Below are 24,986 nucleotides of genomic sequence, written 5' to 3' on the forward strand. Positions count from 1 at the left end.
CACTAATTCACCCTCAGGTGTTCTCAAATACAGGAGAAGACGGAGCCGGGTTTTCCTTAAGCACATCTGGGCCAAGAATAAAAAGAAGTAAACAAAATGAGATAATAATCCTGCAAGATCCCAGACCCTTTGCCCTAAGTCCCAACGTAAGAACAACAGCTAGCACTGGCCACCAAGAGGTCCACTTCTTTGAAAGGCAGGCAATTAGAAGCTATTACGTGGGAGTTGGGCATGGCGATAGTGGAAGTGAAACTGTCCTTGGGCGGCTGGCAGGAGAGCTCTGTAAAGGGGAGTCTGAGAGAGGAGCACCGCCGTGTCACCGAATGACTAAAGCTGGTGATCATCTTTCCCTAAGTCCTGCCAAAACAACAAGGTGCAGTTAGCTCACAGCAACTGCCCTGTGCCGGTACGTGTCAGGTTGAAAAGAAGGGAGACATTGATTGCAGATTTCAGGTGCATCCTTACAGACACTGCTTAGAGCCCCCCTGCTGGGGGCTTCTGCCAGCCCTTCTCTTGCCTCTTCAGTTTTGTGTCAATAGCTGACACTTTTAATTCCAGGGAAAGAATACACGTTATTAAATAACGGCGTGAAATATTGTGAGCAGTACATGATTATAGTTAAACGCTGCCTAATGAACGGTTGTATTCGAATGAGCAAAGCCGAGAGGTGTCTTCACTCAGGCAGCGGAAGATCAGTGGCTGTTCATTGGCAGAGGGGTACGCTGTATGCCTGTTTGTAGGAGAAACTTCGCTTTTCAGAAGAGACACCCAAGTCCAGGGGCATTCACTAATTTCATTTTGAGTCTACCTATTTGTATCCTCAAAATTTCACATCCCAAAGTGTTTTTCTTCTTGAGTTGTTTACCCATTTCCAAGCAAAGGGGAACTATGTTGTGCTATATGCTCATGTATCATCTGATTCCCGTGTCTCTCTCCTCATATGGATAGTATCCCATTTTGTAGGTAAAGAAGCTGAGACTTTGAGATGGTAAATCACTCTTCAGAGATCTCAAGTACTTTCAGCCACAGGGCTAGTAGGTGGAGAAGGCAGAAGAATCCAGGTCTCCATGACCCCTTTAGTCCTTGGTGTCCCCACCATACCTGGCTTCTTCTGTCCTGACTTGAAAGTACTTCTTTTCTTTTCTTTTTTCTTAAGATTTTATTTATTTATTTATTTATTTTTAAAGATTTTATTTATTTATTTGACAGACAGAGATCACAAGTAGGCAGAGAGGCAGGCAGAGAGAGAGGAAGGGAAGCAGGCTCCCCGCTGAGCAGAGAGCCTGATCCCATCCCAGGACCCCGGGATCATGACCTGAGCCAGGCAGAGTCTTTAACCCACTGAGCCACCCAGGCGCCCCTTAAGATTTTATTTATATCTTTGACAGAGAAAGAGGGAGAGAGAGAGAGCACAGCAGGGGGAGCGGCAGGCAGAGAGGAGGGAGAAGCAGACTCTCCCCTGAGCAGGGAACCTGATTCGGGGGCTTGATCCCAGGACCCTGGGATCATGGCGTGAGCCAAAGGTAGATATTTAATTGACTGAGCCACCCACATGCCCCAAAAGTACTTCTTTTCACTTGCTTGTTGACATGGACACGCACATAACGCACACACATTGCCGAGGGCTTCTCCACCTGTAGCCAGCCTTCCTAAGAGACTAAATGTATAGAAGATTAAAGCCCTGATCTCCTCTTGACCTTGAATTCCCCTATTAAACCAAAGCTGCTAAGGGGATGGGAGAGTGAATGGACAGAGCACAGGATTTCTAAGGCAGTGAACCTACTCTGAACAATGGTGGATACATGTCATTTTGCATCTGTGCAAACCCATAAAATGTACAGTACTAAGAGCGAACCCTAACGTAAACTCTGGACCTTGACTGGTCAGTAATGACGTGTCAGTGTAGGTTCATTGACTCTGGGGGGGTGGATATTGAGAATGGGGGAGCCTCTGCAGGTGTGCGGTCAGGGGGCATATGGGAACTCAATTTTGCTATGAACCTAAAATTGTTCTGAAAAATAAAGTCTTTTGGGGGCTCCTGGGTGGCTCTGTCGGTTAAGCGTCTGCCTTCAGCTCGGGTCTTGATCCCAGAGTCCTGGGATCGAACCCCATGTGGGTCTCCCTGCTTAGTGGAGAGTCTGCTTCTCCCTCTCCCTCTTCTTCTGCCCCTCCTCCCCCAGCTCACGCTCACTCACTCTCATGCTCTCTTGCACACGCTTTCTCTCAAATAAATAAATAATCTTTTAAAATTAAGTCTATTAAAAAATACAAATACACACACAGACTTGAGCTGGGTCAGATTGAGAGTGGGACAGTGGAATGGTTTTGCTTCTCTGTGTCTCTCCCCCCACCCCCCAGTCCAAGGTGGTCCAAGCTCTTAGGTATAGCAGCCTGTTTGGAGCTGGAGACATCATTCTTCATCACCAAGGACTTCACACACCCTTTCTTTGTCTCTTCTTATCTGGTTACTCCCTCTCCATATCTGAGTCTTCATTTTACTGAGTCATTTGGTCCCCCATTTCTTCTGAGATTTCCCCTCAGGGAGAGAAAGCCCCGTGAACACAATGGTGTTAAGAGCCTTTTCCAGCCGTGAACAGTCCTGACGGCTAATTTCTCACAATGGGGTTGTCTGAGTTTGTGAGGTAGACTTCTTTAAAGACTGTCCCCTAGATCACTCAGTTTGGTAAAACTGGTTTTGCAACACATGAAGGACAACGCTGGCCTTTCTCTTGATTTATTTGTATAATTGCCTCATTTCTTTGCTTCCCTTTCTTCCCTTTCATGACAGGTGCAGCAGATTTGGGGAACAATAAGAAAGAGCCTGTCGGGTCTGGTGGGGCTTGGGTTCCCTCCTTCATTTTCACTAACTGTGTATTTCTGTACCTCATCACCTGCCTGCCTGCATGTTTTCGGAGAGGAGCCTGTGATACCATCTGATAAAGCTCTTCTTTGTAGTCCATTATTATAGAGTTAGAGGGACAGATTCGCACTGCAATGGACATGTGAGAGGAAAGTTAGGATTGTACGTGTATAATGCGAGGGCGAGAGAAAACTCGTCTGAAGCTTTTAGTTTACTGAAAAATGGGTTTAATTCTTAGGTACACCATTTAGGAAAATGTATAAAAATCTGCTTGTGAAGATTGAGGTCAGATTAAAGGAAGAAGAGGAAATACTTTCTACTCATTACTTGATCATTGCTTCACCTCCAGCGATGCTGTTAGAAACAGGAGGTTGGAATAAACGGTGAGGTTCACAATCTTTTGGGGCTCGGAGGGAAAACGGCTAATATAGTATATATGAAATGCTGGCAAGTGGTTGCAGCGGGAACATTGTAAAATAGAATTTATAGACATTTAAGGGCTTTTATCCGGGAAGAATCAGTAAAAGCAGAAATTGGGAGATGAAGGGAAAATATCCACCATCCTAGAAAATAATGCCTCCGCTCCTATTTTCCTACGTCCAAAGCCTCGATCTTTGCATGAAAAGTGGGACATGCAAAGAGAAAAGGCATGATAGACGGGAGGAATAAAATCGCTCTAATGTTTTTCTAAACACTGACTTATCTGCTTAAAATCTACAACTCTAATGTTGAAACCCAAAAGTCATCCATACACCAAAATATACACATTTTCAGCTCTTTGGAAGACATACCTGACAGATACAGACCTGAAAAATAACCCAATTAGATGAAGATGTGGCAAAGCAAAAGGAACACCGAACCAAAATTCACGCGGGATGGATTCTTTAGCAGAACCTACAAGACACTTCCAAGTTTTTTTCACCAGTGGTCTTTTCCAGTCTCAGATTTTACAAGCAGCTTTATTTGAGATTTAATTCATGTACGTACAGTTCCCCCCACTTAAAGCGTATGGTTCAGCGACACTTAGCATATTCACAGAGTGTGTGACCATCACCACCGTCCCCTGTAGGACATTTTCATCACTGAAAAAGAAACCACCTCCTTCAGCCTTCACTCCTGGGTCCTCCCCCTTGCTACCTCCAGCCCTGGGCAACCACTGATCTGTTTTATGTCTCTATGGATTTGCCTATAAATGGAACACTACAATAGTGGTCCTTTGTGATCCGCTCCCTTCACTCAGCATTAACGTTTGCAAGGTCTAGTCTCAGATTTTGCAGAAAATATATCTTAATCTTCCTGGCTATCATTTTATGTATTCTTGGTCCCTTCCGAGTATCCTTAATATACAACTCCTACTAGTTATCACTGACTGAGTGCTTGCCCTGAGCCCGTGTTCTAGACACTTAAACGTCCTGTGTGTGCCACCGTCTCCATTTTAGGAAGCGGGACACTGGTACAGAGATGTCAGTGGTTCTTTTTCCTCTTCGGGTGTTGCCCCTTCCCTATCACAGTTTATGAGCTGAAACCCTGGGCTTTTCTCCTCTTTTATTGTATGAAAATCATATGCACATCGATTTTTTTTTTATATCGTCTGAATGCTTTCCATCTCTGCTCTGTATGAATCCTTTTCTTCCTTTAAGCCCATTAATTTAATTCGGTTGCTTTCGTGGCTCTGCTACCCTGCAGCCGTACAATTAATTTTTTAAATATCACATTTTGTGCCCTAGGTTAATTTTTTTTTAAACCAGCATCTAAGGAGAAATTATGGATTCTCGGAGACAGTCAAATCCTACTCTTGCCCCCATTCTTCAATTTTTTGAAGCTCAGAAAGTTGACTTGGACCAAGCAGTGTCTCAAGCTAATTTAAGGAAATGCTCTAGAACACAGTTTCTTCCCCCTCAGATCTGTTTGAGGAGCTGATAAAAGCTTGAACTCTCTCCCCTGAAATGTGCAGACGTCTGGTGTTCAAATACATTCTTCAAGGGCTCTCAGGTTTTCCAAGGCCCTGAAACTTAGTCAAGGACCCCTGATCTGGAAAGACAGTCATGTAGATGGCGAGGGAACATGCAGGTTTTTCAGATGTGTCTCCCGCACCCTCACCATGTTTTGCGCATGAGAAGTAAGGGAAATTTCTCAACACTCCACGGCCAATTCCCTCTTCCCTGAGGAGTCGCGTTATAATTTTGTGGGTGCCACAGTCATGCATATCATTTGCCAGTCTTGAGGGGAGAGCTAGTGATTCAGGTATGCACATATATGGGACTGGGCTAGTTATTAACTCAGCTTCTCCCACGCTTGACTTGGTCCTGCAAGGGGACCTATTAGGGCCACATGTCTCTGGATCACTCAAGCTAAAAATGTCTGTGTGTCTCTCAACTGGAGTGGAGCTTTCCCACACACAGCCAGCTGTGCTCATCCAGCTGGACTCTAGCTTGCCCTGCAATAAATGCCAGTCCTTGATGCTGTGACCCATGTCAGTTGAACTGTTGCCCCTGCCCCTTCAGAACGTCTTCCCTGAAGACAGTTCTGTGAGCTTTGTAGCAACATGGTCCATAAACAGTGAGCCAAATCAAGAGAAGCAATGCCAGTCAATACCACCATGGCATAGTTCTGCCTAGCATTTTGATATTCAGGGCCCTGTACCCAATGAAGGATATCCCAAAAGACCAGGAAAGCAAGAAAAGCAGGTGGACAGAAAGAGAAAGAGGGAGACTCTCTAATTTAGGTGTGAGGGGGCTTGGGAAGAACATGTCTGAGATCTTGAAAATCGTGGAAGGCTTAGACTGTGCACAAGGAGTGGGTAGAACCATCCAAATGGCTTGCAGACTGGGGGGCTACCTTTGAAATTTGGGGGCAGGGAGATTCCAACAAAAATAAAGAGGTGTCAGCAAATTCCAGCACAGGGACTTAGGCCACTGCCTCAAGTGGAGCCTTGAGAGAATCCAGAACCAGTCACTGCTGGGAGGTACGTCATGTCTGCAAGGTCAGCTGGGCCATCCTGACTATTTGGGATCCTTTTTGGCAACAAAACCCTGGACTCAGGTGCCTGGGTGGCTCAGTGGGTTAAGCCTCTGCCTTCGGCTCAGGTCATGATCTCAGGGTCCTGGGATCGAGTCCCGCATCGGGCTCTCTGCTCAGCGGGGAGCCTGCTTCCTCCTCTCTCTCTCTCTCTGCCTGCCTCTCTGCCTACTTGTGATCTCTGTCTGTCAAATAAATAAATAAAATCTTAAAAAAAAAAAAAAAAAAACCTGGACTCCAGGGATTGAGGATCTAAAAGTTCCTGTCTCCATGTCTCCTAGCAGAAATCTATCCCTTTCCCAAAGTGCCTCAAACCTTCTGGCTTACTTTGGGAGTAGGTGGCGCTGGGGAGACTCTCTTCTCTCCTCTATCCTGCGTGTGTTCCATGTTTCATCGCAAGCCTTCCCCCACACCCCGCTCTGGGACTTCTCACACTCACACCCTTACTCTACCTCCAAGGGGCACCGATTTTTAAATGTGGTCCCCTTTGAGGACCTGGCTGTGAATTTGATTTCTCTCTCTCTCTCCCTCTATTCCTTTAAATATCCCCATTGATCAAAACAGAGATTTATTATCCTTATTCCTATTATTCATCAGAGTCTCCTGTTTGGTCCCGGGTTCCAGCTGGGACTCCTACGTGGTATACCATCCTGGCACCTTTTGCCTTGTGATCCTGTCCTTCTGCTGGAAGTAATTATTCGAAGCTTCAGGAACCTGCGGTCCAATAGCAAGCCAGCAGAGAGGGTGTCAGAGGCCAGCCACTGGGCTGGCTCCGGGACCAGGGGCCCCATAAGTACCAAAATGAAGCAGGGCTCAGGGACCTAGGGCTGCTGTGGCGTCCTGTTTATAACAGACCACATAATATGATGCCCTTGGCTCCCAGGGCAAATCATTTCTATTTTTAGCACAATGTATGCCAATCATCAATTTCTTCTGGAAATTTCTGTTTCCTTGCCCTCTAGCCTCCCTTCCTCACCTTCTCTTGCTATGTCTCTGGCTTTCCACAGATCACGTGTGTCACATAATTCTGCAGCATCCTTTCATATTTTGGATAAGCAGTCTCCATTGGCTGTGATCACTTCTGCACGGTGATGATCTAAAACAGAGCAAAATGACTCCCATTTTCTTATATCTGAAGTTGTGATAATACATAAAATTATTTTGCCATCTAGTCCTGCTGTGCCGCTAATCTCATCTTTGGAAAATTTCAAACCGTCGGTGTGGGTGTGCATCGCATTTGTTTAAATAATGCCAGCGCCAAATTAGAATGTCTCAGACACAAACACGGTATTTATGGAGCACTATAGCCCATTAATTGGCTTAGTGGCCGAAATCCTCCAGGGACCATCACAGATCTCCAGGGCGCCCTTGAACATGACTTATGCTGGAGCCAAATCACAGCTGTGAATGCCAGCGCCACTGCTAAGCATGTGTCTGTGGCAAAAATTGCTCCCCTGTGTTTGACCAGCAGAGTCAGGGCGAGGATGTATGTATATTTCTCAGTTAAACTCATCCTGTTTCTGCTCAAGGCCATCCTCCGGGTCAGAAGCATTTATAGTCGTCTTTGGCTCATATTTACCAAGCACAAATTAAATATTTTAGGAAATGGGAATATAACTGTGAACAGGCCGAAAGAATGTTGTACACTATTAGACCTTACCTGCCAGGGAGAAAGACGCGGGATAAACAAGTCAATAAAAGAAAAGGTTATCTCTGATAGTGATAAGAGTTATCCAGGAAGAACCAAGTTGTAAAGAATAACTTGGTGAGAGAATGCGTGGCGGTTTGTGAAGGCGCCTCTGAAGAGGTGACCTTCGAGCGGAGAAGTGACCAAGAAGGAGGGGCCAGACGTGGGAAGAAGCATACCAGGCAAAGCACCAACCGCTACACTTGCTCTCAGGCAGGAACCCACTCAGCATTCCCAAATCAGGAAGAAACACTGACAAGGTGGCCTGAGAGGTCAAAGGAGCCAGATTCCAGGTGCTAAACTTTTCCTTCACGGACCCACTGGCGCTCTGTTGACGCCTGTGGATCCCTTCTCAGAATCATGGGATGCATGGAGGGCCCACTTGGGATGCGACGATACCCCATGACACTCTAACAGAGCTAGCAAACAAAAGTTGTGATGTAAAACCCAAGGGCTTCTTTAACCCATTCTGTTGTGGCAGATCTGAAAACCAACTCTGAAGCGGCAGTATGTCAGGACGTCTGCCACAATTTAACAGGAAGTGAAATACTGTGATCTTCATTGATCACAAAGCCACAAGTACTCCTCACATCAGTAAGATTTTCTGCATGACTCAATGAGATGCTAGATTTCAATTAGAGGTTGTGAAAATCCCCATCCACAAATCACAGATCCCGCGAATCCTACACTTGGGCCCCAGACAACCTGGGCTGCATCACGCAGGGTTCAGGAGCCATGGTGAGGCATTAAACTATGTGCCATGGGGAGCCGCCAGGGAATTTGAAACAAGAGAAGTGGGGTGATGTTACTGCTTTAGAAAAAGCGGATTCGGGGATCACAGGAACAGGAGGCAATTGCAGGTGAGAGGCAAGCCTGGCTTGGAAGCGTAATGGCGCTGGAGAGAAAAAGACATGAATGTGTTCAAGATATATTCTAGAAGAACCAACAGGACACACAGATCGCTTGCCTGTGGGGCATGGGGATGAGAAAGGGCCCAATCAGGATGAGGCAGAGGGCGCAGACAACAGCCAGCAGGCACTGTGGGACAGCATGCATGGGAGCTGGGTGATGCCAGGGAACCCAGGGCTCCGTGGTGGACCTGGGCGAGTTTGACACATTGCTCCCACAGACAGAGAGATGTCTAGGAAGCCCTGGGCTAAAAGACGATGCACACACTCTCTAGTCAAACCGCATGTCCTGAATAGAACTGGGAACTTGAGACAGAGAGGGTCCCTCACCACTCCCCTCAAAGCCACATCATCCTCTCTCCTGTGAGGGAGACTCCTGGTTGCTTTTTTTTTTTTTAACTCCCCCAAAGAGGTGAAATACTTGATGAACAGTTTGGGGGAGCTAACGGGGGTCACCGGAAGCAATGTCCCGGCTCCCATTTTATCCCCTGCCTGGTGCTACTTCCCCAGCCTTATCCACTGTGGGAGCAAACAGAAATTAGGATCAAGGGGCGCCTGGGTGGCTCAATGGGTTAGGCTCAGGTCTGCTTTTGGCTCAGGTCATGGTCCCAGGGTCCTGGGATCGAGCCCCGCATTGGGCTCTATGCTCAGCGGGGAGCCTGCTTCCTCCTCTCTCTCTGCCTGCCTCTCTGCCTACTTGTGATCTCTGTCTGTCAAATAAATAAATAAAATCTTAAAAAAAAAAAAGAAATTAGGATCAAGATTTCCTGTAGTTATACATGAAACTAATATAACAGAGTGAAACATTCTATGTCCATTACACTTCAATTTTTAAAATTTTTTTTTAATTTTTGTAAGATTTTATGTAGTGTGAAAGCAAGCTGAGGGGAAGAGTTGAAAGAACAATAGGCTGGAGATCTCAAAGCCTGGCTCCTCTGTGTGTAACCTTGAACAAGTACCTTAACCTCACTGAGGCTTAATATCCTAATTCAAAATGTGAATAATAACACCACCTGCTGTTATTAAATTCAGCGAAAATATCTGGCATCTAACAGGCACTCGGCACATATTTTTGGTTGAACCTGAGTTGTGTAATTTTTAAACAGATATCTGACATTGTCCTTTTCTTGTGTAGTTCAAGGTAGTTTTCAGGTAGAAAAAAAAAACAGATTATAATTGGGACAAAAACAGTACAAAGGACCCTGAATAATTTACTGGATTTCTCATGCTGTTTCATGACCTGTGGAAAAAGAGATGGCATTCCACAATTATTTACAACTTAAAAAAAAAATCTTGAGCAGAAACTACAAGTTTTTCACCTTGTAGCAATAAAATACCGCATAGATATTTCTCCTAGAAACCTAAAAAGAATGATACGTAAGGATCTCTAGTCCAGAAGGCTAAAGGCAGTGAACTTCAGGAACTAATGTCTACCCACCAACAAAAGTGTCTCCTCACCAATAAATTTCAATAGACTAACTAGTATTGTAAGATCTTTTCTGGTCAAGCTACTGGCATCCAGATGTTTATTCATTCATTTTCATTACAAGCATCCACTGTGCTCCAGCACTGCTCTTGGACCGAGGCATCCAAGAATGAACGGAAATGAGGTCCCTGTCATCACAGAGCTCTCAGTGAAGTAGGGAGCAAAATATAAGCAAGAGAACAGCCAAATAAATAGCATCTCTTCGGAGAGTGTCGTGTGCTCTGCAGAGAATGTAGCCAAGCACTGTTTATAGGCACAAGGAGTGTTTGCGAGGAAAAGGTACCATTTGAGCTGAGACCTAAATGATCAGAAGGAGCCAGCTGTGCAGTAATCTGGGCAGAGCCTGCCCCCCCCCAATGGGAACAGGCACTGGTAAATGTTGGACATGAAGGGGGAGAGGGAAGAGGGGACTTGGTCGGAGAAGTAGGCAGGTGTGAGGTCAGGTCTTCTCGGAGTCCTAGGTTAAGAGTACAGACTTGATTCTGACCATTGCAGAGCCTTAAGCAAAGGAGCAACAGGCTCTGACAGGTGGATGTTCAACGTCACCCCAGCTGGTTTTGGAGCCGGACCGTAGGGAAGCCAGAGTGGAAGCAAGGAGGCTATTGGCTCCCACGGATGAGATGATCGTGGCCCAGGGATGGCGTCTGTGGATGTGGAAGGGAGCGCCCAGATTCCAGATACCAACTGAAGGTGGTGCCGAAAAGCGACGTGTGGTGGGTAAGACAGAAAGGGAAGGGCCAGCTGAGCGACAGGATGGGTGGTGATGTCATTCACTGAGATGGAGGAGATGTGGAGAAAAGTATGTGCTAAATCAAGAGTTCTGTTTCGGACAGATTGAGTTTAAGTCGTCTGTTAGTCATCTAAGTGGGGATGTTGAGTGGGCTGTTGAATACGCACATCTGGAGCTTTGGAGGGAGGCCAAGGCTAGAGAAGGACATTTTAGGATCACGAGCAAATCCTCTGTGAAGTTTTCATTTGAGATGCGTTGCTACAAGCCTGGTTGGATGGATATCCGGAGCAACCATTGCCTTCAACTCCCCTAGCGTCATAATTTCTTTCTGGGTGACTTTGGCTGTCCTGGAAATTCACCAACAGACTGGAGTTCAGGGATTTAAAACATCAGTAGGGTTTGTTTGTTTTTGTTCTCTGCTGTGTTTCAAGTGAACGGAAATGCATGATTTTCGTGTTTCATCGTAATCTGTAGATCATGCAGAGGACCCATCACATACCCGCCCGATCACTGCACTGCCCCTTGCCCCTTGCAGCTCCCCAGGCAAGCAGACAGCTTAGTGTGAAATGACCAGGGCTTTGAAAATAAGACCAATGCCAAGGAATGTAAGCCCTTGGTTAATAACTCTGCCAAGTGTCAGATGAACAGGAAACACTCAAGCAGATAGACCCATTGAGAAACCATGGTGAGACCTTGCCTTCTTTCTCTTTTTCCTCTCCAAAAATTTGAGATGGTTCTATCAGTTGTTATCCCTTCTGTCCGTTTCTTCCATTCTCATGATGGGTTCTCATTAAGGAGATTCATGGGGAAGGTGGTAATCGATCAGAGCTATTAGCCACCAGAGTGTAATCTGGTTCCAGTACAAACTGACCTGCACGCTGTCCTGTCTACCTTGAGGATTTAAGCCAATTAACTTGGAGCCTGGGAAACAGAATCCAATGTCCTAGGGCTCTGCACCCCCTTCACCCCTACCCCCCAAGGAAGGGATTTAACAAATTGACACTGTAATTAGATCCAAACCTACAGTTAGCACACCTTGGAAGGCATCACTGGTGCCCGGCTCACCTTTGCACACTGCGTTGCTGGGGGAACGCTGCTTGCTTTCCCTCTGCTGTCTCTGGCCCTATACTGCCGATCACCAAGGGGGGATTTCTGTTTTGTTTAGACGGTTGGTTGGGTGGTTGGTTTTTGGACCTGTTTCCAAGAGCAGATCAGTCTCCTGGTTCAGGAACGAGTCAGTGACTGGAATGAGATCACCACAGGGAAACAGGCAGCTCACTGGTTTCAATTCTACAGTCTCTGTGCTTCATGTTCCTAATGGAACCAGAGAACAGAAGGCAGGAAGGGCCCCCGGGTTGCCGACAGATCCCCTGGCTGCTGTGTGGGTGGGCCAGCCAGGTGAGAGACGCCATACAAATTAGTATTCTCAAGCATCGACCTCGGCTTTTAAAGCACAGCTAACCACCAAGAATAAGCAGAAGACTATTGTTAAACTAAAACCCCTTCAAGAACAATATTCTGGCAGCAAAAACTGTCCTCAAGTGGCAGGATAAATTAGTTGCAGGCACCCAGGGAACCTTCTTACACCAACAAAAACATTAAAGGTATAGGCCTCCTCCTACCCACTTCATCCCCTCATTACCCACTGCCTCCTTTTTTCCTTTCTTTTTTTTTTTTTTAACTAAGAATATTGATAGAATAGATTATTTGGGATCACATCTTTGGAGTTAGACAACATGGTTCAAAACCTAAGCCAATCTTTTTTAGTCACTTGAAGTTCTCTGTGCCTCAGTTTCCCTATCTATAAAACGCTGGTGGTAATAGTGGTACCCCTTTCCAAGGTTACTAAAGAGTAAATCAGTGACTTCACATAGCATAAAGAGAGAGCTTTGGATATCATTGTGTGTGAGTAAACGTAAGCCACTGTCTTTGATGGAACGCTGTAAATGCCGAACATGCAAGATGCGAGTCATATAAAGCCTCTACCTCAGGTCAGGTGGCAAGACGGACACACAAACCAACCTGCCATTCAGCCGCAGCCTGCTCTGTATTACATATTTGGGAAATGAAGACACATACTGCAGAATAGGTCTAATACTCTGTGTATAATAAGTATAATTGACTAGAGAGGCACAAGACATAACAGCAAAAATCATATTGAACAATAATTGAGATCAACCTTTTACCTGTTAAGAATTAAGCCAAAATATCTCTGAGATTAAATGCCCCGGCATTAGACTTCATTGTGATGTGGTAAAAGAATTAACATACAACAGAACAGTACCCTAAGAATATTTTTTAAGGGCACCTGGGTGACTCAGTTGGTTAAGCGACTGCCTTCAGCTCAGGTCATGATCTTGGATTCCCGGGATCGAGTCCCACATCGGGCTCCCTTCTCAGGGGGGAGTCTGCTTCTCCCTCTAATGCCCCCCTTCTCATGCTCTCTCTCTCTCTGATTCTTTCTCTCTCAAATAAATAAATAAAATCTTTTTAAAAAAAAAAGAATATTTTTTAAAATTACCATGATAATGTCCTGGCCAGCCAATCCTTCAGCTATTTGATGAACCGGTAAACAGTAGGACTTACTATATCCCACCTAACTGAAAATTTGCCAGAAATCTAGTACACACACATACACAAGTGCCATTTGGTGCAGAAAGAAAATCTAAATATGGAAAGCAAGGAACAGCAAAGTGAGGCAGGTTTGAATCCCACCTCTACCACCCACTTGCCATCTATCTTTAGGTGAGTTAGTAAACTCTCTTCTCCCCTGTGTCTCCATCTGTAAAATGGGGGTAATATGAGCGTTGTTGCAAGGCCTCAGTGAGATGTTGCATCATAAACTCAACTTTCTAGCACCGAGCTTGCCCCAGCCATAGCTCAGTACGTTTTTTTTTCCCTGCTATCATTCGCAAAACACTAGCTGGACACCTCCCTGCCCAACTCCCTCTTCTTTCCCGCTCTCTCACTCCGTGTCCGTCTCTCTCTCCTGATGTTTTGTACACGACTAATAAATACATATATATTTACATGGGTAATCCATGTTCATTTGAGGAAAGCAAGAAAATACAAAGCAAAAAAATTAAAGACCACTCATGATTCCACCACCCAGATTAGCTGCTCTTTTGCTAGGAATCCTTCTGGTCTTTGTGTAAATCCACTCCATCTACATAGGTGTAAATGTCTGTGTGTTTATAAATATATCATTACCTACACAGGATCATACAATACATTCTGTCCAGTAGAACTGTCTTCCTGCTCAGCAATATATCATGTCTGTAAATATAAAACGTACATTATCATTTCAAATTACTCTATGGTATCCTAAGTAAATTCTCTAATTTATTTAGACAGTCACCTCTTGCTAGAAATGTGAGGTGTAATCCACTTTTCTCTGTTATAAACTCGGCTTGTGTAGATATCCCATATCAGCCTCTTTGGATACTTTGGCAGAAGTTCTTACCATAGCAGAGGGCAGCTTTTTTATTCATCAACAGATACTGCAGTGGTCTTGTTCATGGGACCTGCATTTGTGTAAGAGATAAATAATACTTGGGGTTCTGCAGAAGTTTTAACATAATACTACCTATTTAAAGCACTTCATATCTGGGGCACCGTGGCTGGCTCAGCCGGTAGAGCACACAACTGTTGATCTCAGGATTGTGAGTTCAAGCCCCACACTGGGCAGAGAGCTTACTTCAAAAACAAACAAACAAACGAACGAAAACCACAAACAACTTCATACCTAAATATGAGCCAGCAGTAAATAAAGGGTAAGCTAAGCCAAAAATAAATATATAAATATTTTTATTTATATATTTAAATATTTTAAATGTTAAATATTTAGATATATGTGCTTGATTATACTTAAATATATTTAAATATTATATCTATATATATATAGTTAATAATGTGCAGAATCCAGATATTAGATGATCATGGAAATTTTTTAGGAATATAGAAAATCAATGAACAATTAGAAAATGAGAAACTGGGAACCAGTAGTAATACTATCTCGCCTTTGTGATTTATCTTACACCGGATGGAGATAAGCAATGATTTGTAATTACCTCCTTCCACATCTGAGTCATTTCATTGGGTAATGTCAAGGGCCACATAGATAAGTAAAATACTAAATTAATTTTCGTAAAATGTATTCAGAATTCTCCAGCAGAAGGAATTGGGGAAAGTCTTTGCCAGGAAGGTCAGCTTGTCTGCGTACATTGGTTGCATATTTATCGAGAATCTACTATGTTCCAGCAAGTGAGGACACAGAGAAAAGTAGGCCAGGCTTCCAGATCTGTTTCCAGTGAAAATCTGCAAAAGGAATCAGCTTGCTGCAATTCAGACAACATTGTTTAAGGATCTGGATTTCTGAATGTCTTGCAATTTTAATATTGTTCGAATACTCTGTGGGTAGGACATCTGAGCAGGAGCAGAGGAATCCAAGTCCCCTCCTCACTTTGACCCCTAAGTCACGTGAAGCAATCATTTAACCTTGCTGAGCCTCCTTAATATTAAGAGAATCACGCCCAATTTCTGCTCTCCAGATCATAGCGATAGTCCCAGTATTTAGGCAAGAAAATGTTAATAAGAGCTCACTGATTTCCTTTGAAGCTGCTGAGATGTGTGGGGTAACATGACAACACGTGACAGGGTCACTGTCCTTTGCATTTGATCATTTAGGTATTTCTGTGAAATTTTTATAATGCTGTATTTCTGTTTACCCCTCCGTGATCTATTTTACTCGGGTCCACTTTAGAGCTGAGGTTGCTTTCCTTCAGCATCTCTGCACACTTGAAAGGTGCGTGACCCTGGAAAGCAGTGTGCTGGGCACTGTGGGTCATTTAACGTTTGCCTCAGCCAGACACTCAAGGCAGAGCACCTCCCAGAAAACCTCTTCTGTGCCTCTCCCCGCCACGTCTCTTCCTCTACTCCTGAGGCTTTTTCTGGCCCTTCTGCTGCTCTGTCCTCACCTTGGTTGCCCTTTCCGCAGCTCTTCTGTCTCTTCCTCCTGCCCTTGAACATGCTCTTCCCTTCACCCTCCACTGTGCATCACCCACTCCTGTGTCCCCTGTCATGCCCTTTTCCCTCCCACCAATGTTTGTGTGGGAATTACAGCCCTGGCCACTTGGGGTGCCTACTCAGTAGACCATAATGCTCCCATTCAGGGGCCAGCCCACAGCACTGCAAAACTGCCGTTTGCTTATGGGACAAGATGGAAGACAGACTCAGCCAGCGTGTCTTCCCACTCCCACCCCATCAACTGTGCTTGAGCCCCTCCTCTGGACCCTTTGGGCTCAGCTAGTACTACATGGGGTAGCGAGATGGGAGCATTGGAGACATGTTCCCGTGCTAACCTGAAGAAAAGCCCCCAGGCCTCATTACCTTCATGAACCAACACCAATATATAAACATGACTCTTCACAGAATGGATTATGGAAAACATTTCAGCAGGTGTTCAGCCTAAACCTGCTCGCCTAAGTGGGAGCACAGCAACTGTGTTTCCCATCCTGTAGGAATTCTCACTGCTGGTCTTTCAACAAGCACAAAGTTTTCACCACCCTTGTTGGGCTGGTTCAGCCCCCAAATTGGGCAGCACAACTAAGATGTCAGGGACTATCCTAAGTAGGGTCAGGGTCCTAACGCAAGGAGGGGCATTACTGAGTTCATGGAGTCACATGAGTCTCTATCTTTGGGGGATTTAAAACCACCCTTAGGGTCCATGATTGCATGGAAGGCTTCACAGGAATCAGAAAAGCTCTTTTCCTTGTGGTTAGACAGCAAAAGGATGCCAATTCAGATCAGCAGAGGGAAAGGGTCCGGGGGTAAAGTTCAGGAGGAACCAGGTACGAGCTCCCAGGTGTCCTCTCCCAGTAATGTTACCCAAACCTGCTTAATTTTTCCGGCAACAATTTGTGACAACACATACCAGGCATTATCACCCCAAGCCTTGGTGTCTAGGGTGTTCACTGGGGTCGGTCACAGAGGCATAGAGCACCTGCGTGTCTGCCCTTAGCTCCCTAGACTCCAGCCCCCCACAGTGAAGGTAGGTATTCAGCATAAATCACATCGTTGGAATAAACGATTTCATTATACTCTTACCATATGGCCCAAGGCCGCAGGCATACAGAGACACTCATAAAAGGCAAAATACTTCAAGGACTCAGAGCTCATCTCTAAAAAGCCAAACTTGAAAATGGGTCTTTCTGGGGAACATGCACAATTTGAGCAAACCCAGCTTGCTAAGTTAACCCCTTCCTGCAGACATTCCCAGGGCCAAGACACTGGAAGCCTCTGGCCCCACGACAGCACTTCTGTCTCAACTACTACCTTCTGGAAATACCATCCTTTCCATCTTCCCGTAATGTCAGTGTTCAATATAATAACCTCTGACTGTTTTCAAAAACAGCAGGCTGCCTACAGCAAAGACACTTTTTAAAATTCCGATTTTGATCCTCATCACTGTTGTCATATTAAAGTATTATCAAGAATCACTATTACCTGGGGAAGTGGGGTGTGGAAATGAGCCCTGAACTCTTCCCTGTGATCTCAGAACAGGTCCAAAGCACCTGTGTCCCATTTCAGGAGACAGAGACACCCTTGAGGGCAGTGGGTCTCCACTCCACGCCAGCCTCTAACTGTGACTGCTTTTCTCTGTCTCCCCATCTCCCTGGCAGTGGCTCCGAAACCCAGGCCCCCAGCATGAGAAGCGGACTCTGTTTGGAGACATGGTGTGCTTCTTGTTCATCACGCCACTGGCCACCATCTCAGGCTGGCTCTGCCTGCGGGGCGCCGTGGACCACCTGCACTTTAGTAGTCGGCTGGAGGCTGTCGGACTGATTGCACTCACTGTGGCACTCTTCACCATTTACCTCTTTTGGACACTAGTAAGTATGGCCCAGGAACCAGGGGCTTGGAGCAGCCAGAGCTGGCCACCCGCCAGCAGGCACAGCCTTCCCTCCCGGCCGTAGCCCAGCCCCCTGGCCCGGTGAAAGGCAGATCTGCAGGCGCTGGCCGGGGCGTATGTACCTCGCTCGAGGTCCGTGTGGGTGTGCTTGTGGATGTGCATGCGCAGACACGTGTCCTCCCCAGTGTGCTGCTGGGAAGAGCAGATCAAGGAAAGAAAAAGCTCCTGCTTCTGAGAGCCCATCAATCAAAGCCACACACCCTAGACATTCCCCTCCTCCAGGGTTCTGGGACGCCATCCGCGACGGGGCATGGCGTTTTCTTTCTCTGGTTTATGTGCCTCGCTTTTGCTGGGATTGTAGCAGATCATGAATGATGCTCTTGGCCACTGCTGCTGTCACCGCCTGGGCAGATCATGAATCCTCCGGCTGGTTATTTTCTTCTTACTCCTGGACACAGCCTAAATTCTTTGCTGGACGTGGAGCTGTGTTTTGCCTGATGGTTATTCTGTGTGTTGGGATATTGACTCCGCAGCCCATAAAAACACTAATTTATCTAGCTGAGAAGCCGCCACCAAAGAAACCCGTTTCCCAAATAAGCGTGTCTGCTGTATAAGAGGGAGAATTCTTAAACACATCTGTTTTTTTTCACCCACTTAACTCCTGAAGAGAGTTAAGTGCTTGGGCAGAGGTTGGCATAGCATTGATCTCACTCTCTGTTTTCCTCTGGGACCTGCGGGGAAGAAAGTCACTACCCGCTAGACTCATTTCAGAAACTGGGCGCCCTGCTTCCTGGCACGACTCTGCTGTGCCTGCTCATTTCTAATCTGAGCACGTTCCACGGTTACTTAGTATGTGTTTCCTGTCCAGAGCGTACCATTCTCTTATCCCGTAGCACGGGGTCAGCATGTGGAAGCTTCTAGCGCTCACTCACACGTGCTCCTCTGCTCTGTCTTCCAAACCCTGTCCCACCAGCTGCCAGGGCAACCATAACCTCCCCCTGGCCCAGGTCATTTCTGTCTTGTCTGTCCTGTGACGCTACAGCTCTGTACCTTCTCTCGGGGTGGGGCGGGGAAGGAGCTTTCAGACAGACAGTCCGTCTGTCTCCGTGAGAGGGACATGGCTCCAGTCTTGGTAAAGACGGAGCATTCTGATGCTTCCAACTCTCTCTGAGTCCCCCGGTGAAGTCAGGCATTCTGCTCCCAGCCTCATGCTACCCCACCACCAGCCAAAGCGCGAGTGTCTCCTCTAAAGTCTATGCTACCCAAGTGGGTCCTGATTCACTGTGAGTCAAGCAATGAGGCAGACTCAGAAGTCACAAGGTGGTGGGAATGGGAAGAAAATAAGAATAAGACTCTTAGAATAAGAAATCAAATCACCTTTAGCACTAACGCCCGGTCAACTGCATCAGCTTGGAAAAGTCAGTTCACATCTCTGAGCCTTGGCATCCTCATTCATAAAGTGGGCGTGACAGGAATGCCCATCCCGCCAGGTTCCTCCCTGCTCCTTGGCATCAGAAAGGAGAGAGCACCCGAGGAAGGTTCTCTGGAAAATAACTGTCAGTTCTTACCATGTTTACAGGTTTGCTAGTCTACGATTTTTCTTAGATGTGTGTGGAGGATGAAGGGTGGTTGAGGATGTAAACCTAACTGTTGGGCTTTCAAACCAATTTAAGGCCTTTTGGAAAACCTGCTTTGTAAAGCATATGCTCATGTATTATGAAAGAGGAAGAGGCAGCGGGGGAAGGAAGAAAGGGAAAGATTTCACCCGGAAAAGCGGATGTGAACCTGTTTCACCTCCCATCTCAGAAGAAAGGGGGCTTGGGCAGGAAGGGTCCCTGGAATGGGCTCTTTCAGGAGACTGAGAACATACTTCATTCCAGAAAGTTTCCGAGAGGCAGTGCCCCGTAGTGAAAAGCACACGCATGAGAATCCAAAGACCTTGTGGTCAAACCCAAGATTTAGCATGCTAAGAGCTGTGTCACTCTAAACAGGGTATTTACCCTCTCTGATCAGCATTCCCCTTTACAGATAGTGGAGGAACAGTGACAGCCCTGGGTCACTGGGCTACCGGCAGGACTAGGTGGGGTATCTTCGGAAACGTTTATCAGAGCCCCCAGAATAGGCATGAGGGTTTCTTCCTCTGCACACTCAGCCGGCCACAAGATGCAAAGCCGCTGGAGGGAGGGGAAGGCGTTCTCCCCTGGAAACGGCGCTGCAGCACCCCTGAGCCCGAGGTGACTGGATCTGGGCTAAGTCCCTCCCAGATAAATGCTGTACCGAGCGGCCCTGGCAGGAGCTGTAACTCAGGAGCTGACAGCACTTGGAAAGTGCCCTCCGGCAGAAACCCATTGTAAACAAGCTGTCAGGCTTCCGGAGAATATGCTGTGAAAATGTCTTAGATAAACAAACACCGTGTCAGTCCCAGCCAGGCTGCCTCTCGGAGGAGCCTTCCTGGCAGGGCCTCGCCAGCGCTGGGAAGGGGGGGACACAGCCCCGCTGCCACCTTGTCGCGCCTCTGCAGTCTGAGCCCGGCTCTGCCGCCCCTCAGGAACAAGGTGTTTTGGAACCTGCCGTGGGGAAGCCTGCCTCTGGGAAACCACAAGCCCGGAGTGGGGTGCCATGGAACTATCACTGCCCACATCACAAACCATCTGAGGTCCAGGGACAGACTTCATCTGAGTCCACGCTCGGCGCTAGAAAGTCACCCAGCATGGCACTTATAATGAGCCAAACGCAGACAGGTGGGGGACTGGGGTGCTGTGCTGCAGGGACCCGCAGGGAGCGCCTACGTTCACCGCATCACCGAGGCAACAGCCAGCACCCGGCACAGAAACTGGTTAAGGCTTTGGATGGAATGAATGAGCGATCTGTTTCCTCTGGCTGATTCCCAGCCCCACGGGGTATAGTCATCTGAATTCTCCTTATAACGTTGGGAGACCTCCGGGAGGACACTGCCTGACAAGGGTTACCGTGTGCGAGCTGGCTTACCCACAGCCCACACAGCCCATGGCAGCCCGAGGGTATCGAGGGTGACCCCATGTCCGGTCCTGCTCCTCGGCCCGTGTGCTCTCACAGCCCACCTGCTCGGTGCAGCTGGAGATCAAGGAGCTGGGCCTCTCCTGGGAAGACAAGGCCCTGGCCCCATCAGTAGGCCTCAATCTGGAGAGAAAGTGCGGAATAAGAAATAGGTGACGAGATTTCCCACACTCTTCTGTGACTTTACAGCGGACCTTAGGCCACAGCCCATCACTTCCCTGACAGGGAGAGGCAGTTGCTGATATAATCCTTCCTTGCCCTGCCCACGTGACCACCACTCTTTGTAGGATCTTGCCCACGGCAGGTTAATCTCCTTTGGATGAAGAACTGAACACACCTCAAGAAATTCACCCCAAAAGAAGTATTTTTAGAATAGTGGCCCTGTATGCTTTCTTCCTCTTCTCTCCGTAACACAGACATTGAAGGAGCATCTGGGTGGCTCAGTTGGTTAGGAGTCAACTCTTGATTTTGGCTCAGGTCAGGATCTCAGGTCATGAGATTGAGTCTCCTGTCAGGTTCCCTGCTGGGCGTGGAGTCTGCTTCAGATTCTCTCTCTCCTTCCCTCCCTCTGCACACCGCCCCCAGGGACATTTAAGAAATATCTAAACTAAGTTCCCAATGTTAAAATTGTCCTGGCTTCCTTTTGGTTTGTTTCTGCTTCCCTCGCTGCCTCTTTAGTTCTCTAAGTCAAACTTCCTTTTTTCCTATTCTATTCCACTGTGGGAAGGGAGTGTCCTGGAGCTCCTGGCCCAGGCTCAGCATCAACCAAGGGCATTTGCAAACCTGGGGTCCCATCTGCATTAGGCCCAAGTTCCTTGATTTTTCCCAATAAGGAGTCCTCTTCATCTGACGCTTTCTTCTTATTGACTGAATTTGCCTGCAGATTGTGATGGTTAACGGCAATTAAGATAGATGAATGTATAATAAGATCTCATCTGTTTGTCTGAACGAGCGGGCTGATTTTCACACCTTCTGGCCAAGGAACCAGGAGACCTGCTAAGTCGTTGACTCCCCGGGTTGCCTGCAGCAGCGCTTCTCAGGCTTGAACAGATCTGCAAATCACCTGGGGATCTTGTTAAAATGCATGCTCTGATTCCTTAGGTCTGGGTGGAGCCCCAAATTCCGACGTTCTAACAAGCTCCCCAGTGATACAGCCTGCTGCTGACCCACGGCCACGTCGAGAGCAAGGGAAATTAGCACGTTTTTTTCTTATCCCCCCTTCTCCTGTGTCTAAGAAGGAGCATCACAAAACCGTCTTCTTTTCTATATTTAACACATCAAAAAGAACAGGCCGAGAACACGACCGTGTGTGAGGCACGGTGCTAAGTGCTTTCTGTGCACTCTCAGACACCACTCCTCACATTTTGCCGACACACTGAAGCTTGCGGGGGGAGAGCAACCTCCCAGAGTCACAGAGCCACTAGATAGAGAGTGGGGATCCAGGCCTGGGGTGCCGGGCCTGAGAGCGCTGGAGCAGGCATCCCGTGCATGCTCCCACAGCGACTTCTTGGCTTACCCAGGCCCCACGTGCACAGCTCCTTAACATACAGATGAGGGTCTCTTGACTTGAAACCCAGCTTTCGTAGACTATCTCCAGATTCTGGTCTTTTTGAGCTGCCACAGCTCCTCGTTAATACGAGTCTGCCTTCAACTCATCTCCCTGCTCTTGGCCCTGAGCAGAAGGCATCCCCACCTGCCTCTCCCACACTCAGCCATCGGCACCAAGCCGCAGTAGGACAGAATAGATGCATCGAGAACCAAGCTTAGGGAGGAAAAACAAACCCCAAACCTGATCCACTTTGGCATGTTCAGGGCCTTTTGGAGAAAAGCACATCTGTGTGAGTTTAAAAGCTTATATTTTCATACCCAAATCTCTCTGGCACTCGGCCTGTGGCATCTGCTTTCTAGCCTCAGAAATTTAAGCTAGCGGCCTTGAATTTCATGATCCTGCCAGAGAACCAGTAAGCCCTTTCTGATCCAGGGCCTGTGCCCTCTTCTGCTTCCAGAAATACTGGGCTCCAACCATGGGATCAGCCCTCTCTCTGACCACCATGTACCCTGTCCTGGGGTCAGCCCAGCACCTACCCCCCATGATTAAACAGCCCATCCCAGGCCATCTCTTAGCCTAAGTTCACAGGTACCTTCCTTCCCAGCACCTACCTAGTCATCTGGATACTTTTAAACCGGGACCTTCCCCCGTTTTTAAAGACAGTCCGTGCACCTTCAGAAGTACAGACTCTGAATTTCCTGGGCAGTCCATCCAGGCCAGACGCCAGCCTGCTCCAAAATGAACCACAGATGTGTCTCATTCCAGGATATTTCCATGGGAAGCAAGAACTCTCTGGCACAGTTACGTGACCATTGGCCATCAGTTTACTGCTGATAATGTTGTAGATCATAGAAGAGGGTCTGAAACAGAGTTGCAATCAGAAAGCGTAAGGTAGCTATTCATTCAGCAAACTCTACCCAGTAACTTCCTAAGCACCAGGCACATGATGGGCGCTGGGCATGCAGTGATGAATATGGCCCAAACCCTGCTGTCGAGATGCTTCTGGAGCAGGGAGTGAGAGAAACAAATACACTGCCGGACAAAGCACTTGATGCCATGCTGAGGTAGGCACGAGGCACTGCAGGAGCCCAGGGAAGTAGACCCTACCCCAGGCTGAGGCTCAGGAGGAGTTTATCCAGGGACTTGGTGCCCACACCAAAGCTTCCCCCACTGGAAGCTGTAGAACGATGGAGCTGCAGGCAGTTGGGGATCACCTATTGGGGGCCGCTGGTACAGTTGAAAGAGTTGTGCATGACACAAGTCAAAGGGTACCCTTCCTGTCATAGGCAGTCTGAATGTTGAATTGTGCAGTGTCCAACCTGCAGGAGCGAACATGACACCCAAGCATCACTCTCATTTAACAGAGAGGAAGCGGAGGCCCAGACAGACACATGGCTCAAGTCCCACCCCCCAGGGTGAGGGCTAGCGCTGTACTCACTCCACCCCGCTGCCTGTAGCCAATTCGCTTCACAACTGATGCTTTGGGACCCAAACACTACTATCCCCAAACTAAATCCAGCCTCTGAAGGAACTTCATTTCCTATTCGTATCCTACTTGTTTCCACTCTGAGGAGGAAGGAAGGAAGCCCCCCGGGAGCCCTGCCCGTGTTCACACAGGAGTGTCCTCCGGTGGGTGCCAACACTCAACTGCCGGCCAGCGTGGTGCGGCCCCGAGAGGCCTGCCTCACTTCACTGCCACCAGCTGTTTGGAGCTGTTTTCAATGACCTGTTTGTTTCTTGGATTGATTATCAGCTTCTGCTGACCTGAAACCTTCCCTTGTGTTTCCTCTCCTGACCTCAGGTGTCATTTAGGTACCACTGTCGATTGTACAACGAATGGCGTCGGACCAATCAGAGAGTGATTCTCCTCATCCCAAAGTCTGTCAGCGTCCCTTCTAACCAGCAGTCCCTGCTGGGCCTCCACTCTGTCAAGAGGAACTCAAAGGAGACCATTGTCTGACGTCCGTGTGGCTGGTTTGCTGACTCGTTGTTTGGGGTTCTGGAAGTTTCTGCACTGGGGCCATGCACTGAGCCACCTCCAAACCCTTCCTGAAGCCGTGGGTCTCGGGACATCCAGAGCCGTGGGAGCACCTTGCCCCGAGCAATGGACTCGGCCCCAAAAAAAGCAAACACCGTATCACTTGGAATCATGGATGCTGCAGTCACGTGATACTTGCTGAGCTGCCAAACGTGCTTACTGACCAGATACTATATGAAATTTCCCGAACACCTCTGTAACAGATGAGGAAGCTTGTCCTGCTAAAAATGCAATTCAATGCTTCCTTTTTTATTACGATTTCAAATATATATATATATATAGATATATATTAAAGTCAGATGATAATCACCATGGAAAAGCCAATGTTACAACTGGTTTCTTGGTTTGGACTGGTTTGGTTTTGGGTGAGTTTATCTGTTTCCCGGTTTCTACTGTAGATTCTTTGGGGTAATTTGATAACCAGAGTGGTCTTTTTTCATCTCCTCCTTCTCTCTTACTCAAGGGGACAACATAACAACTGCAGAGCAAGGCATAGCTGAAGGACGTTTTGTACTAAACTTCGTTTATTCCGTTTTTAAAGGGGGAAAAAAAAAGAAAGGCGTGGCGACTCTCCTGACAGTGAGCTGTTTATTTAAATTTCATTAAGGAGAAAAAAAATTAAGGTGAGAAGCACGCTCCTTTCAACTTGTTTGGTATTGCCGGCTGATAAAAAACTATTTTCTAATAATAAATATCCAGTGTGTGAAAGACAAACCCCATTGATTGCAATGTTCTTTTTGGGGTGGGGGGGAATTATAAAACTG

At 47.2% G+C, this 24,986-nt stretch overlaps 1 protein-coding gene across 1 annotated transcript in view; it reads left to right on the forward strand.

The window, feature by feature from the left end:
- MARCHF3 (membrane associated ring-CH-type finger 3) overlaps positions 1-24,404 on the forward strand; it is a 135,838-nt gene extending 111,434 nt beyond the window's left edge. The window contains exons 4-5 of the mRNA XM_080804267.1: positions 17,370-17,579; positions 23,986-24,404. Coding sequence (XP_080660393.1) covers positions 17,370-17,579; positions 23,986-24,144 — 369 coding nt within the window. The 3' untranslated portion in view covers positions 24,145-24,404. The remainder of the gene's footprint in view (positions 1-17,369; positions 17,580-23,985) is intronic.
- Positions 24,405-24,986: the final 582 nt, after the last annotated feature.

The sequence above is a fragment of the Martes martes genome (assembly GCF_963455335.1).
Source record: "Martes martes genome assembly, chromosome: 5".
NCBI lineage: Eukaryota > Metazoa > Chordata > Mammalia > Carnivora > Mustelidae > Martes > Martes martes.